This window comes from Mizuhopecten yessoensis, unplaced genomic scaffold (genome assembly GCF_002113885.1).
Source record: "Mizuhopecten yessoensis strain PY_sf001 unplaced genomic scaffold, ASM211388v2 scaffold9987, whole genome shotgun sequence".
Lineage (NCBI taxonomy): Eukaryota > Metazoa > Mollusca > Bivalvia > Pectinida > Pectinidae > Mizuhopecten > Mizuhopecten yessoensis.
The window spans coordinates 1,764,487-1,783,001 of record NW_018408322.1 but is presented as its reverse complement, the minus strand read 5'-3'; the positions used below and the strand labels follow the sequence as shown (position 1 = coordinate 1,783,001).

At 33.8% G+C, this 18,515-nt stretch overlaps 1 protein-coding gene across 3 annotated transcripts in view; it reads right to left on the bottom strand.

Annotated features, from left to right (window-relative positions):
• Nucleotides 1-7,249, bottom strand: part of LOC110459258 — a 22,631-nt gene extending 15,382 nt beyond the window's left edge. Inside the window, exons 1-7 of one of the 3 annotated variants that reach the window (XM_021511429.1) lie at nt 6,977-7,249; nt 4,175-4,273; nt 3,444-3,634; nt 2,285-2,352; nt 1,891-2,004; nt 830-925; nt 162-234 (exon numbers count right to left, since the gene is read on the bottom strand). In XM_021511429.1, the coding sequence (XP_021367104.1) occupies nt 162-234; nt 830-925; nt 1,891-2,004; nt 2,285-2,352; nt 3,444-3,634; nt 4,175-4,211 (579 nt within the window). In that variant the 5' untranslated portion in view covers nt 4,212-4,273; nt 6,977-7,249. The other 2 variants (XM_021511431.1, XM_021511430.1) reach the window with 2 other exon arrangements.
• Nucleotides 7,250-18,515: the final 11,266 nt, after the last annotated feature.

Below are 18,515 nucleotides of genomic sequence, written 5' to 3'. Positions count from 1 at the left end.
GGGGGGGGGGGGAGGGTACAATAGTTAGCTCTGTAATAAGTTAAGATCCCAGGGGGGTCAGCGCTGTTTCGATGGGTACTGTCAAGTCGAGGGACGCAAACACTTTCAAATACTGTTGGGATGTGAATAAGTAGGTAATTACATATATGATCTATTTTTACCTTCAATAACACACGAAACAGCGTCTGTGTATCCGAGGGTTGGTCATCTCCATGCATGGTCTTCATGATCGCGCTTTAGGGAAATAGTTAATGTCGATGAAGTTATATATACAACCTTAAGATCGGTAATAATGACGTTTACATTATACCAGTAATCACTTTAGATTGAGAATCGTATAATGTTTCACTAAAATGGACATTGTCATGTCTGCAACCTCCCAGTACTGTTGTAGTACAAACTGTTTCGATACATCTGAACAATTTGTATATCTGAGTTAAAAAAGCACATATTTGATTAAGTGGTATTTAATCAGGCACCAGCGTTTACATAGAACAGTACACATAAAATGTATAGTTTTACTTATTTGACAAAACAAAACAAAAAGAATACAGTTGACTTATGCAAGGAAATATCAAGTAAGATCATCAAGGGAAAATTATACTAGATTTCGAATAGATGCGAATAAATTAGCTTATTCAAAGAGTGAATCTATATATCCATTTCACAGAATCAAATACATATTTGGCTCGTACATAATGTAAAGAACAGTCAATACAATAAACAAAGTTTAATTGTAGATAAAATGAAAATGTAATTTCTTTTTTTTTATTTAAAAACAAATAATCATTTAAGCACAATTGTTTTTCAACACGATATTAATTTTTACCGAAAATACCTGCTTGGTATGAAGCCGGTGTCGATATGGATTTCAAAGGACAATTCATTCAGAAAATTCTCAGATACCTCCCTATGGATATCCTGACTAGAAATAAATAGTTCATCTTTAATAGACAAATTCATAAATAATTCAACATGCAGTTTGTTAACCGAAAATGTGTATTGCATTGTAAAGATATAAGCCTAGAGATGTCTCATGTGAGTTATGAAATCATGAATCTTGAATGATGATTATAATGACACCATAATTTTGATATAATTATCATATAAGATAGCTAAATGAAATCCGCTGCTGACTGTCCAATTTATTGAAAATAGAAATTATATTAAAAAAAGAAATCTATACATCAAGTCTCAAAATGAAGGTTAAATATAAATATGCAATTTACCTTTTGAATTACATTCTGTTTATAGTTATGGTCAAGGTTTGTAAACGAATATTTGTATCGCGCGTAATTTAATGTGTCTGCATGGGCGATAACTTTTAACAGACAGCACTTTTATTGACAAATATTCTAAAGTGCAGAACAACGCCATGATTCTTTCTTTTTTCAAGTAACATAATCATTCTATTTTCTGGTACACGGGATTGGATGAACCACTAGTGATTAAGCAATATATTTGAAATCAATAGATGCAGAAGATTCATCTCCATAATCAGCCGGGGAAAACGTCCCTCCTAGAATTATTTTGACTATGACATAACTGTATAATTGTAAAATGGGAGATTACAAGTGGCATTACATATACTTTAAGGACATGGAATCAATCGTATTGGTTCTGTAGTAGGAACATTTTTGAAAAGATTTCTCAGTTTGGAAATATGTGGTACATAATACAATGTAGTTTTAATTTATCTACAGAGTACGTATTAAACGTGCACGTACAACGAAGTGCAGCTCGATAACCAAGAATCAGTCAAAGTTTTAAATAGTACCAGTCGGTCTTTTAACATTGTGACACATTGATGCATTGTTTGCCAGAAAATAAAACTTTGATTTCGTATAGGTTCATATAGGGTTTTCATAGAAAGGGGTGTACCGGTGTTACCTAATGAAATAAACGGCTCCCCAAGAATTCAGCATTCTGCAGAACTGCCATCCACTGACTACGCCGCCATACATTGGCTTGTGTGGACACAGGATCTGTATGTTGTTCAGATATCTGTAAACAACACAGGACAAATATAAAGAAATCGTACGGTTATTTTAGAGTTTTGAAACTGGCTAAAATGGGGTATTCTTTAAATCAGGTATTTACTTTCCTGATATTCCAAAAGGGCTATGGCCAGTGAGTATTATAATAGTATGGACATAGGACAACGCAGCTCGAACAAGGCATTTATGATAACTTTGTCGGTAATTATATTCCATATTACTACATATATCACATAAACCTTGTACATGTTAACAAACAGGAAACCCGTCTAACTCATCGTCTTTACCTGTGGTACATTGAAGCTAGACCAGCAATAGTCATCGTTTTAACTTTGTCATCAGGAGGAAGTTGTTTCTGAAAAACATACAATCAATAACAAAGGATTTTAAGAAAGGGTTCCAAAGAAAGTATCCCTGGGTAGAACGATATTTGATTTTCTGGCGTTGTGTATCGTTAACTGCATGTTTCTCATCGTGAAGAGAAATGTAGTTGTGATGAGTTGTATTTCTTTGTTTAAGGTTCTATTAACAGTTTGCATGTGTGTATACTGGATGTGGTATGTTGGTGTATTTGCTTCCTTGTGATACAGTGTAATCGTGCGGATCTGATGTCGACTTTATAGTGCTAACTCACTGAAACACCATTACGAAGGGATCCAGTGGCATGTTGGTGTATTTCCCTCCTTGTGATACAGTGTAATCGTGCGGATCTGATGTCGACTTCATAGTGCTAACTCACTGAAACACCATTACGAAGGCACCATGTTTGGTTTGGCTTTATTTTGTTAAACGTCCTATTGACAGCTAAAGTGATTACAGGACGTTACTCCGTGTGTATAATGTATGCGTGTGTGTGTGTGCAGGACACAGTATTCCACCAAGTCATTATATATTAACTACGACTTATCCAGTTTTTGCCATTACCCTAAGTGCTGAACGTTAAGCAGGATATATTTAAGGACACTGGTATGACCCAGACATTTCGATTATACGAAATGTGGCCATTGGGACAGCAGACCAAGTGTGGTTTCTTCAATGTCCCCTGAAGAAAGCCTCAGATTCTGTAGGGACCTCACTATCGCCTTTTATGACATGTAGTGGGATATGGAAGGCCTATTTTTCGAACGGCCTGCCATCAAATGAAGGAATTGATCAACATGAATGAATTGATAATCTTTAAAAAAGTCAGTGTCTACTTTAAGGAGGTGTATTTTTCTGGTCTTTTAATGCAAAAACGATATACATTCATGTATTAATTATTAGCATTGAAAAGATGTGTTCAATGAGTAAAAGATATTAAATTTTGAACGACATTATCATGTTTGCACTGTAACATCAAAATCAATGTTTAAGAATCGTGAAGAACAGTGCAACCTGTTATAAAGTGATAATTAACTCATATCATGTTGTTACAGCAATATAACGTGGAAAATAACAATTGCGTACCGATTTGCTCTCGCATTCCTCGACATTGTCTTCAATGGTTACTCCATACTTGCTATAAAGGTTGTCCATTCTGACTGAAGAGATATTGGACAGCTCATTTTGATATTTTCCGACCAGGAATACGAAGACCACTGCGATAACACATATAGTTACGTACACTCTCCCGTATGAGCAAGCCATGTTGTTTCTTCCTACAAAAAGAGTAAAGTGCTAAAGTTTGTTTTGTTTTTGTATTGTTTCATGCGAGTCATTTAGGGCCAAACAACACATTAAAATAGGCATTCACAAAAATGAATACATCAAACTAGAAATAACAGGGTTTAATAGGTGTGAAAAAACTTCATTAACAGGGCCGTTATCTATTGAGTGTAAATAATATCATATTGATTGAACAGAAACTGAATCAAATACACTTTTTATACACGATACATTTTATAATCTGTTTTGTTTTTGTTTGTAATAAGCGCATTCACTCATAAAAAGTTTGACTGCAAATGGTTGTCCTATGCATGACAATAAGGTTGCTCTTCTTTTTGTAAAATGTAACTATGCGTGATGTATGTATTGCCTATGCGCAGTCGCGAGAGGACAACCTCCTCTCTATGCTATTAATCTACCTTCGAATGAATTCGCATAACTTGAATCAATGAAAAATACAGGTAGTCTGAAATAGCACATGTAACAAGTAAAAAAAACTATATCATGAAACTTTTGAACGTTTTTGTACTTACCAGAACAACAACGGCTGAATAGCCGTCTTTGCAGCATATCAGCTTAATTCAACCCTTTATGAAACGATCAAATTGTCACTCAATGGGATCTTGCCTTAACTGAAATAGAGAATGATTTTAGGTTCAGATAATAATCAGATAAATGATAAAGTTAAGAAATATGGAAAAAAAAACACTTTGATATGATAGGGCAGGTGAACCCATAACTTTTCAAGTCCAACCGAGGAATCAAACACCAGCCGTCTTAGTAAGAGTCGAATGTGCTATCCACTGTGTCACTCCACTACCCTTGATTTTGTTCTGAAAGAAGGAATTAAAGACGCGTGATACTGTATATGGATAACAAAATTTCTCTCGTGTTAGTTGAAGGTCAAAACAATCATATAACGAGTGTTAATTTTATTGTTAATGGCACATAATATGCTGTGCTTTGAAGCGGGTCATCGTGTTTCAATAAATAAGAATCCGGTAGCGAGTAAGGAAATATCTTCACAGCGTCTGTCTCTATCGCCAGGACAACATTAAATGCCCTGAGACGATCTACGAACTAGGTTGACATCAAGTGGTATATAAAAACCTCGAATTATTATTTTAAAAGTATATCTGGTAAAGTAATAGGAACATGCGAAATCAAACTTAAAACCTACTTGCTATTTTCTCACATATAATGAGGTATTAAAGTAAAAGGAGGGTGCTAATTATTAGCTACATATGTATCATCGTCGATACAACGAAGATATAAATGTTACAATCAAAACTCTAATGAAATGTCATTGTCCATTTCAGAAATGTATTCATACAATAATGCACTGTTGAACCAAAATGCACCGATTTCCATTGGTGTCGTACATCCCTCCCCCCCCCCCCCCCCCCCCCCCCCCCCCCAATTGTCTAGGGCGTTATTGTTATTGTATTGTTTACGGCCCATCGACAATTTGAGTCATTAAGGGCCAAACAGCAATTTCAAAAAATAGACATTCACAAAATATGAATACATGAAAGCCAGAAACAAAGGGTTCAAATGTGTAAAAGATGTCAAAATATATCAATAGCAAACGAATTGTTTATGAAATATGTCATATCTTATTATAGAGATTAATTTAATGTACGTCTGTGGGGATCTTGTGTATTCAGGAGTGCAGTCAGCGTTCACATAATATATGACGTATTACACATACACACATTACAGGTGCGTTCGATTACACATTTATAGGAGTGTTCGATGAGGGCGTATATCAACTATAACAATAATATTAAGAAATACAGACACAAGTATCACGACGAAGATGAATCGTGTTAACTTTATACAGAAAATAAGATACATTTATTTACTGATTCTATACAAGTGTTAACAAATGTGTTTATCGTCTCATTGTGTAAACAATGTCCGACATCAGCGGTTTTGAATGAGTGTGCCTGTTCCTGTGCTGTCATGTCCTGTGTCAACAAAACGACTGAAAAGGTATATGATAATAAAGTTCGTTTTTTGCTCAATAAAAATCGTACCAGGAACCCACAAATGAAATGAATGGCTGCGTATTCATGACAGATCAATGCTTTCAGATCCATGCCGTCAACGCCGGTAAGGTTTGGTTTTAATTGCTAAAGGTTCTATTTACAGATAAGTTCAGCTAAATACGATGTCAAAGCACCAAGCACAACATTCCGCCCGGTCACATTATTACGGGTGGCATTAAAGCCAAACGTGACGTATTGCCAAGCAAGGCGCAAGAAAATAAAAGGTAGTTAAGACAAAAGAGGAATATAAAGATCCCCAATATTGCAATCGGTGCAACACATCTATTTTGGTTGCTTCTGTGTCCAAAAGCAAATCACAAATTCTGCTGGATGTTTCAACATTAGTCGATCTTACGATACACGCAGTGGGTAACAGCAGGTGTATTTTCTCGATCCCCGACCTGTAGGGGTGTCAAAGCCGGTAAGTTAATAGATCAATGCAATATAACAGGGTATATGCATATGTTATAACACATTGCATACCACCAGTATAATTGTATCAATCAATGTTGTTGCAGAAAAACTGTACATGTAATTAACATTAAAGAAAGAAGTGCTGTTTTGTGTATAACATGTCAAGATCATGTATAACAATACTATATGTAACAAAAAGACTCTGTCGATACATTACATTTATAAATCTACTTATATGGGCTTAGGTTTCACCTTACCGGACATTTTACCATTTAAAATGTAGTTTTGATTGGTAACAACAATACCATGCCTCCAGCACACATACATACCTACACGCACACACCACATGCATGGATGCACATCCTTAAATGATGCATGACCTGGGCTGTTTATAGGACGACAAACAAAATCAAACCAAACCAAGCCATCGAAACTGTAGTCCGTAATGGGCCTTAGCAGCAAGTAAAAAAGAAATTAAGCTCTGCACGAACTAGGTATATTGATTGCATTTAGCCGAGGCGTAATTTTGTATCATATGGATTGTTGATAAAAGAGACCGACATGTTTAAATGTCAGTAAATTATTTTTTATAAAGACATCAGCCTTAAATAGCACCTAACAGACTGTATGATCAATACCGATGTATGATTTAAAGTCACCCTGGACATTCTCAAGTTCATTTTAGTAGCTAATGATCATGTTCAATATATATGCAAATGACATATCACAATGAAGATGGTCTTTGGTCTTGACATAGGAATTATCATTGCGTTGAAATATACAGCAATCACGTCGTGATTCAGAGGGCCTGGTGAACTTTAATAACCAAATCAACTACATGATATATTCAATGTTAAAACGTTCACCTACCTTATAACATTGATCACTCTCTTGTAATGTGTTGTGTTTTCCTCGCTGACATCCACTTTCATGAAACCGATTGCATTGAGCTGTAGTAAACACGCCGTACATCGATATCACGCTACGGTATGAATAAAGACCAATACCGGTGTAAGGTTCAAAATCACCCCCGAAATAAATGACACTTGCGCGTTTCTTTGTTTTGTTTTTGTTTTGTTGTACGGCACGTCGGCAATGCAAATTTTCTTCAAAGTTAATTATATTTAGCCATTATCATACTAGGATACTGGACTATCCAGTTTGTTCAAAGGAAGGTCACTACGGTAAAATTGTTAATACAAATACTGAACGACTTTCTCATCACCAAAATTGCTATGGTCAAGTGGAGTAAAGGGGTATCGATTACATTCAAATGAATGACATAAGGCGTTTAGTGTCTGTTGTGTCGCTAACTCCGATTGAACAGGTAGGAAATTGCCGAGACACCAGGTTACAGTAGACCAAGCAGATACAATCTCATGTATAAGTCACAGCCTGCTTTATACCGGGACATTATTTGTATGAAGTACACATGTGTGGAATGTTTTATACAGGGCGAACGGCTATATTTGCATTCTATGCTAAATGTAAAAATATGAATCTAAACTGTCATACGTTGGTAAAGTTATTTGATACATACGTGAATAGTATACTGTGCTATGCATCTGAAGTTTGGGGTGCATGCAAAGGTAATGATGTCGAGAATGTCCATTTAGAATTCTGTAAAAGGATTTTATGTGTTAAAAAGTCCACTTGTAATGTTATGATTTATTTTGAACTGGGTCGATTCCCTTTTATATATACCCGGCTTTATAATATGATTAAATATTGGTTCAAGTTATTGAATGCCAAGAACTGTATCTTGAAACTGCCTATGATGAATTATTGAAAATGCCCAAGCGTAATAATGTTTTTAGTTGGTTGTCCTTTGTGAAGGATAGACTTTTTTCACTCGGGTTTGGTGATGTGTGGTTAAATCAAAATTTTCGTAATATATCTGAGGTTTTACCACTTATTAAACAACGAATTTTTGATCATGTTAGACAAGAACTTTCTGAAATGTTAGAGAATTCACCAAAATGTCACTTGTATAGACATTTAGTAAATACTCTATCATTAGAACATTATCTATGTAAATATATACCCAAGAAACATAGAATTGCACTTACAAAGATACGTTTGTCTGCACATACGTTGCATATTGAAACAGGACGATATAGAAATATTGTAAGGAATGAACGCTATTGTAAAATATGTAATTCTGTAGATATAGAGGACGAATATCATTTTTTGCTTATAAGAGCTCAGATCAAAGTGTTTAAAAATGTATTACTGGAGAAAACCATCTGTTCTTAAGTTAGTACAATTACTGTGCTCAACAAATGTAAAAGAACTAACTAGGTTTAGCAAATATATTTATGATGCCACTAAATTGAGGAAGACTATGATATAATGACATTTAAATGTGTCAAATCTTTTGTCCATTCTCCACTGCGTTTTGCAGTGTCTGCCACTGTATTTATATTGCTACATGTACACTGATGAGCTGGAAAGCTTAAAGTTAATAAAGAATATGAATATAGACATTTCTGTAATACAACACCATTAGACACACATGGTAGTTTACCTAGTGCCCTTCAAGCTATGGCTTGTACGTATAATTAAAATACTATCAATCAACCAAAAGCCCGACACAGTATGAATGGAATATTTCACCGTTACCAGCTAGGCGCTTTGTTGAACTCGTATAATAAAATGGCTTTATCAACTGCAGGTATCATTAAATCTGGCCTTGTGTACACTATCATATTACCGCAGGTAGATTCGGAACCATAACAAACGTAGACAAATAATAGTAATAATAAAAACTCTACGTTCTTATATATCGCTTTATCACAATCTAGCTCGTAGGTCGTCTCAAAGCGGTTCACAAATTATTATCCGTGGTTATAGGACCTTTGCAATCATTTACTGCTGAGTAGACTGGAACAAGCGGAGTAAAGTTTATTGCTCAAAGATACAACACAGTGCTGTGCTATTAATTGTTATTAGTATTGAATTTGTCACGGCACAGAAGAGGTAATTTTCGGCCAAAAAAAGGTTAATCAAATATTTGTAATGAAATTACATGAATAATCAAAATTGTAAAAGACAAATTTTAATTTCAATTGAAGTCTTTATTGGTAATTACATCTCTAGGAACAGACCAACACTTTCAGTTTGTAAATAATTGAGATTTAATACTTGCTATATTACTCTTGGAAACTGTCTGGTGTTGGTTGAACGTCATTATAATCTTAACGATTTTTACTGTAAATACATGTAGCTCGTGACATGCTACACATTGAGGCTTGTCTTCGCAAGAAGTAGGAGTGGTTTTTTTTAAGTTTGGTTTGGTTCTATTTTGTTTTTCATTTCATCAAATTTTATTGACAAGATGTCATAATCAATTGGATTGAATAACAGGCAAAGCCTATATAAATTATCTCCGTCAAATGGCCAAAGTTGAATAAACAAGGAGACATAATATTTTAGACGTGTTGCAAATGAAAAAAATAACACAAAATAATTCATAATAACACAAGGCTAAGGGGAAGTAATTCATGAAGGAAACATCTCACACACACACTTACACACACATGCAAGTACATGTACAAATACATTTATTTCAGCATATATATACACTATCATAGACAGATATTGGCAGGCTTAGACCAAAAGTCCATGTGCATATATTGCACAGGTCACTGCTACCAACAACTGTTACAATTAAAAATAATAAATTCATTTAATACATATAAAGTGTAATTATTTACAATGTCATGATAAGTACACGCAATAGACAGTAGTCATGCTCAACTAGAATCTCCTGGATGAAATATAGAATATATAGTATATTTTTGTATACCATCATGGCTTTAAGTCATATAAAAATTAAAACGACGGGATTTTCCAATAAAAATATGCACATCATCAAGTATTCTTCTATTTGTAAGCCCATCACAATCAGGACAGCCCTGGAGAAGAATGTTTTTATCAATGTGGTTGTGGTTTCCATAACTATTAAGAGAAGTGAACAAAGTTGTTCTTTGATTATTAAAAATAGGACATTCCAAAAAGTAATGAGATACTGTTTCATGTTCAGCAGAGCAGGTACAAGCAGGACTATTAGTAAGATGGTCATGGTGTAAATCATAATTTAAATTACTGCAAGAGTTTCGAAGTCGACATAGAATAATACTTGCTCTTCGGTTACCTTCTGTTTTGAAAATTGAAACAGATTCACTATCAGAAATAATATCTTTATTCAAATATTTTTTTAATGCTGCAGGAGAGGGAGAATTAAGAAGATCAGAATTTGCAATGTTAATTGTGCGGCACATTTGAGGGAAAAAACTGTCAAAATAGTTATTAGTTCTACATAAAGGTGGGTTGAAAAGCCTAGTTTGTCTGAGAGGGTAGGGGTTATCATTTTGATTATTAATAAAGGGATTTAAAACATTTTGTAAGTATTGAGGTGTCTGCCAATGCATAATTTTGTACATCATTACATGTTTGTGTTTATTTCGTCTTACAGATAGTGTTTCCCAACCTAGTTCATTGTATAGTTTGTCATGTGATACCCCAGAACGAAGACCTGTTATTATCCTAGCTGCTTCTAATTGTACAGATTCAAGAATATCTTTTGCCTGTTGTGTACAATTATCCCAAATAATATCTGCATATTCCAAAATTGGCCTAATAAATCCCATATATATTTTAATTAAAGATTTTCTATTGACTTTAGTTTTGACATGGCGAAGAATATTAAGTCTATTGTAAGCTTTTTTGTATATATTCTGTATGTGCTGTTTCCATGTTGCATCATCTTGAAGTGTAAGTCCTAAGTGTTGATGTGATGATGTGTCTATGATTTGGCTATTTTGGAAAAATAGTGGGATGTGATGGGTGTCTTGTTTTCTAGAAAATATGAGTGATTTTGTTTTACTTGGATTGAATTTAATGTCCCAAGTTGTTGCCCATTCACCTATGTTAGTAAGATCAGTGTTGAGAGATTGTGCGGCCTGTGCTGGGTTATCATCTATAATTACATACAGAGAAGTGTCATCAGCAAAAAGTTTGATATTGGTGGAAACATTAGTAGTGATATCATTGATATAGAGAAGAAATAATAGTGGTCCGAGGACAGATCCTTGAGGTACCCCTGCATTTACATTCTTAAATTGTGAAAAATAACCTTCAGTATTTACTCTTTGCATTCTGTTACACAGATAATTTTCAAACCACAAAAGTAGATTTCCATTTATACCATATTATTTCAATTTAAATAAAAGACCTTTGTGCCATACTCTGTCAAAGGCTTTACTGATATCACAAAAAAACAAATCTAAGCTCCTTTCTTTTATCCATATTGCTTGCAATTTCATTATAAATAAACAAAAGCTGATTGACAGTAGAATCACCAGGTATAAAGCCAGACTGATGCTTAGTAATAATATCATTCTCAATCAAAAACTTGTATAGATATTTAAAAACATTTTTTTCCATTATTTTACTGAAGCATGATGTAATTGAAATTGGTCGGTAATTATACACATCATTAGATGAGCCATTTCCTTTATAAATAGCATTAACATTTGTTTGTTTCCAACTAAAAGGTATTATACCAGACTCTAGTGTCTTATTGAATAATAACATAAGAGGTAATTTAAGAGAAGCATGAAGCTTTTTCACAATTTTAGGAATAACACCATCAGAGCCTGGGGGTTTATTAGTGTTGAGTATATTAATTTGATCGGAAACATCTTGTTCAGTGATATGAATGTTTGATAGTGAATAGGGGGCATTGGGTTGTGCTGTTTGGGGTAATTCAAGGTCAGGTGTTGATGTAGAAATATTAGTGAAGTGATTGTTAAGAAGCTCTGCTTTTTCAGTTGGATGATGGATTATTTGGCCGTTGGATTCAAGTGGTGGAATAGAAGATGACTTATTAGAAAAATTGGTAATAGATTTAGCTATCTTCCACCATTTGTCTGGAGTAACCACATTTTCATTTAGTGACTTTTCAAGATTTTTTATAAAGTTTGCTTTTGCCTCACGGATAAGGTCAATAGTTTCATTTCGTAAGGTTCTAAATTGTTCCCAATAATGGGGATTATTTGTTAGTTTAGCTTTTCGGTGAATTCTATTTCGTTGTCTCATTTTCAATCTAATTGTATTATTCATCCATGGTTTATCATTTGGGCGCACAGTTATTACTTTTGTAGGAATGAATCTATTGACCTGCTCCGTGATTGCATTGACTATAGTGCTATTATAAGTATTAGAATCCTGATCTGAAGACAAATTCAACCAATCAATATCAAATAAGACATTGTTCATTCTATCAAAGTCTGCTTCATCATATTTTAAAATAGTTTTTTTATAGCTTACTTTTTTAAATACAGAATAAGAAATTGAAGCATGTACTGAGGAGTGATCACTGCAAAATGGTGGAGATACATGAGTATTTTTAACTATGTTTTGGTTATTAGTAAAGATAATATCAATGGATGTGGCACTGTCAGGTGTTATTCTTGTGGGTTCATTAATAAGACTAAGTAAATTATGTTTGATAAGGAGTCTTGATAAGTGATCATTCAACGGATGATTTAACATATCAATATTGATATCACCTGTCAGTACCACATCCAGTGAAGTATCTGTAGCTCTGGTCAACGTATTATCTAATTTATTCCAGTATTCAACATTACTTTCTGGTCTGTATAAACATCCAAGAAGAAATATATGATTATTAACTAATACTTCTAACCATATAAGTTCAACATCATCCTTTTCTAGGTCCATTCGCCTATTCATAACAATAGTATCTTTGTGATAAACTATAACCCCACCCCCCGGACCAGTAGTTCTATCTTTTCTATGAGGATTGGAATTGAAGGAGTACATCTGAATGTCAAGGTTAGATATTGAAGGGTTTAAATGAGATTCAGTTATACAGACTATATCATTATCCTCAAATTCTGCTTCTACCAAGGCTGTCTTGTTTCTGAGAGATCTTACATTCAAATGAACCAAGTTTATATTTTGTACTGGCCCCGGATTACTTTCAATATCACAACACAAAGTTAGCACAACAAAATGTGAAGTCAGAAGAAAACATATGTTATCAAAATATACAGATCTGTTATCAGGTATTATACTAATGAAGTGAGAGCCAAGATGTAGATTTAGAAAATGCGCTTTGAATAACCTAAAAAACAGCCAGAGATCAGATTTAGACCATACCAATTTTACCTTGAAATTACCCATTGTCGATTAATAAGATGATGACTTGGTAGGTTCTGTTGATCTTCCAGCTGCTGAATAGTTTTCTTAACGCAATACATCGATTCCAGTTGAGCATGGCTGTATAATAAATATGGGACAAGCACAACACAATAACTACACACACACACACACAGTTTTCATCAAAACACATGGTTTACAAAGCAGGAAACGGATGTGACTCATCACAATCTATCTATAGGTGCCTGGGACGCTTGAACACACAGGGACTTGAAAATTTAGATATAAATAGTGAGCACACGCGCCTGGTAAACATACTCACCGATTACTTGAAAAAAATGAAATAAAAGGATACAGCCAATAAATCTACTACCCCGTTTCAAACAGAGGATATCAAATATGTAATATAAGTTTGTGTTTCGTCCGATAGGAAAAAAGCTGCAGATTATTGTATTTTTTAAAATAGTTGACAAAAATGTGCAAGTCAATCAGGTCCCTGTGAATCAGGTTGCCTTTATTTAGTTATACTTGTCGATTATGACAGACATGAGATATTTGGGGCTTTAAACACAGTAATAAAATTCGCAGGTGGGTTTACTGGGAGAAATGGAAAGTCTTTATAATTGAAACCCAATGAGTCATGCACATGAGAGACGACGTGACTATACACGTAGTGATAAATGGATATATATACAAACTGAATTGGGGATTATATTATTCACAAGATAAGATTTTACGATAGATATGCATAGGTAAGTTTCGGAATAACCACACAGCATTACCTTTTCATGAATAATTTGAAGCAAGATATATATACATTATTAATGTGTGTTGCTATAAATACATTGCCGGGGGCAACTGTATACATGTAGGTCACACATGGGTTGTAAACATTAATTCAAGTTTATAGTGTAATGTGACATTATTGCAGTTTTTGGACAATGATGCAGTGAAAATAAATGTATCGGTCGTAGTATATATATAGATTGATCTAGGTCATCAACGAAGACATACAATGTACAAATATTTGTTAATAAAAGATTGAGATGAGTAATTTATGGCTGATGAATTTGTTCGTTTTTCAAGGGATATACTATGTATACATTATATTGTACATTTTATTATATTGGTAGTATATGTAAATACACATATGCATGTATTCCAAGTGCCAATACATTTATTATGTTCTATAGATAAATATAGCCACGTAATTAATTGATGCACATGGTATAAGTTATACATACGCGGTGTATGAGTACATATACATACACGATTCTGCTATAAATACAAGTACATCTCCAGTTAGAATGCATCAATTGTGTAAATAATAATTTATACTAAAGTCAAGTTACACAATGTGAATGACTTGACAGCATCAGGATGACATACACATGAGTCGGTTAGAATAATACATGTAAACATTGCCTGTAACTAGGACATAAGTTTAATAAGAATGTATCCAAAACAGTATACAGTATACATGTATACCTAACATTATAGTTTTCCACATATCAGATAGAATTTTGTTATAATTTTAATAACTGAATGCACTTTTAAGCACACGGTGCACACATGTACATGCTCCTTGCTGCATTTATAGACATGGCAGTTCGACAATAAGGTTGTTGGGTTTGATTATCTATTTTCACACAAAATTTCAGTTAAAGTGTCAATACATGGCTACCAAGTTTATGTAAATGTACTTATATTGTGTATTATCCAGGTTATCGTCATGAATAATTATAATTTGCATACAAGGAAAAGATAGTGATATTAATAGTGAGTAAAACTTAACAAAGATGGAATGATATCATTAGGTGGTTATTATATATATAATATATATGTAATACGGAATACATTAAGAATATATATATATACAAAATAAGTCACTAGGAAACTGCCGGAGGATATGAAGTTTCTTCTGAACCATCATTCCTGAGGTAAGGAGGTAAATGAGTTGGATGTTTGAAGGAGGGGTACTGGTTTATCACGTGCATGAGCACTTGGTTGAATGTAACGTCGCTGTCCAGGGGCTTGGGTTTCCAGTGTTCGAATCCTCGAGTCACGACGTTGGATTTTGATGGGAGGGGGGTCAGGGTAAGATGATAGCTCACTGAGCCTGATAACCTGAGCTTTGTCACCACTATTTTGTTTCACATCCTATCAACAGCACATGTCATTTAAGGTCGTGCTTCCATGTGTGAACTGTACGTGTGCGTGTGTGTATGTTGATGTCGGTTACCTCCTTGTGATAGCACGGATCTGTCTTTGTAGTGCTACCTCACTGAATGGCGAACGATCTACATTCAAGTCGAAAGAGAGGTATTCCCGTGCAAAGCTTAAAGAAAAACTTAAAAAAAAAGAGCGATAACAAGAATTATTTAAGGACGGACTAATAGTGATTTCAATTGGCTAGCAACTAAAGTAATGAAACACCAACACATTTAAGATTTAATAAAATGACAGTAATTTCATTTAAAAAGAATATATAACATAACGAGGTAAACGTTTGGCTGTAATAGGTCACTGTGGATAGGTGAGTGTATTCGAGTTGTCATTCTTTGAACACTGAAGCTCACTCATCGCAACGGCCATTCTCGGTAGGTAAAACTCGTTGACAAATGTTTGTCGTTTGTATATTGTTTACATGTATATCACAGTCTTCGGTAAATTCAACAATATTCTACGATAGGAGTAATGAATGTCAGTTTATACTCAAGGGCTCAGAAACCTATGCCCGAAGTTAATGGTTTTGATTTAATATACTACCTAAGAACAACCTAAAGTTGCATGCGCATTTCTTTTGTTTATCTCGAATAATGTATGTATATCTACCCTTGATGTTAAAGGATAGTTGTGGAGTTGTCAGAGAAATATTATTCGCAGTTTCCGTTTTAAATAATAGATAAAAAAAATAAAACACTGTGCTAGCCGTTTTAATAGCATTATAAAGCATATAACCATACCCACAGGGGTAGATTTTGTTAATGTGGTAGGTGCAATTGTAATGCATAATGTAAACATGCAGGTGAAACAAATAAAATTAATAAATGTTACAATTTAAAAAACATCGAATCAAGATCAAAACAATATTTCATACATGTCAAACTGTCATGTGACTTACAATGACTTATACAGTGTACAAAAGTGGAAATAATGTATTATAGTCAACAATAAATACAGTATCAGTCTTTAGAATCAATGATTATAAATTGTTTCCTTTTTTTAAAAAACATTTGCTCTTTATTTACATATGTTTCGGCACGAATAAGTCACAGCCATTCATTTGTCTGACACTTTGTAATCTCGATTAGTCTCAACAGATGAAAAATGCCATTTTGCGGAAGAATTGTTTACATCTTTTTCGGAAGAATGCTGTTTCCTTTTCTGGTCGACTCTTTATCTTCCTCTAACCTCCCCGACCTTATTGTTCTTTTTTATTGTGGTACATGCAATAATATTTAAAGAATAAATTATCTGATATTTAGCGTTTTATATGTGTTTGCTGATTATTTTTACATATGATTCGACATATATATTAGATCTGAGGTACCACTGAATGGACAAATTGTCCATAGACCTGTACCTGCATTTCTCCTTTTCTGGTAGACTCTTTATCTTCCTCTAACCTCCTCGACATTATTGATCTTCTTTATTTTGGTACGCTTTACATGCAATAATATTTAAAGAATAAATTATCTGATATTTAGCGTTTTATATGTGTTTGCTGATTATTTTTTACATATGATTCGATATATATATTAGATCTGAGGTACTACTGAATTGACAAATTGTCCATAGACCTGTACCTGCATTAAATATTTATTTTATTTGGCTTTCTGGCAACTAGACGGTCAGATCTTCCTTCCATCGCACTTGAAGTGATACTATTTTTCAAAAAAGATGGTGGTAAAAACGAGTCGCATAAAACAAAAGAAAGTCATTGAAATGATATTTCCAGGTAATACCAAAACAGTTCTTTACATTTCTAACCTTCCTTACAGAGTTGTTTGATTTAAAGAATAACCGCTTAATAAAATATTGTTTAGAATGTGTGTATTTATCTGTATTATATCAACGTTGAGAGTGAGGATTGACGATTAAGTCGTTAACATATGAGTATGGCACATTTTATTCACATTTTTTTACGTTGTATTAAAAATTAAACAAATCAATTTATCAACTAAACTGATCCTGAAAAAAAAAATCATTGTATATATTTCTGAAGACATTTATTCTGACCTTTTGATATCTAATCAAACTTCGTATTGGATATCTCAAAAGCATTTGAATTTAAAGCACTAAATAAAATAACTAAAGGAAATTTTAAAAATGTTTCGTAACCCACGACCAAGCTTCAAAACAAAATTAACTATTACATAATTCCCAAACTATGGTTTTAAAATAAAATTTCTATACCGGGGCATTTTTGCCTAGTCAAACCCTTCGCCCTTTGCTGAACAAATCCATATTCGCCAAGTTTTCATTTTGCCCTTTACATTTAACTGCTATTTATATTGTGTTGTTTACTTATGTTTAATTCGCCCTCATTAGAGAGGGCAAAAAAGGCGAAAATTGAACTACAGCCAAAATGTCCCGGTATACAGTACGACATCTTATATGATACGTTATGATACTTATCTTCTTACAACGAATACAATTTTCATTAAAATGCATGTCCATAAATAATCCATCAGATAACACATTCACGTACATTGAATTCACACAACGTCTTTCTGAGTAACAACACTTTTACATATACTTTATTGCCACAATTGTATACGAGAATAGATAGTTCATTGTAGTATGTCTATATATCTTGGTTTCCGAAAATCAAATATTTGTATCCATGTATATGCAGCTTTTGTTTCAGTTTTAAAATCTGATATCGACATGACTTTATGAAAAGCGATGCCGTCTGTGCTTAAGATTTATAAAAAGAAACACCAGCAAAAAACGTAAATACTAAAATGCTGGTCTTACAAAAATCGCCGTGGCACCGTAGGTAACCCCAACATGCATATACTCAACCACCTGTTAGGTCCTATAATACAACGTGATCTGTTGTTAAATAAATTACTTTGTTTTGAGTGTTAAATTATATTATCTTTACCATTACAAACACAGGAAGGAACAGAACACACTGCACTAGCTTAATTATAAGTAAGTGATAAACGCAAATATTGTCCTCGAAACAGTTATCCTATCTACGTCCCCCCCC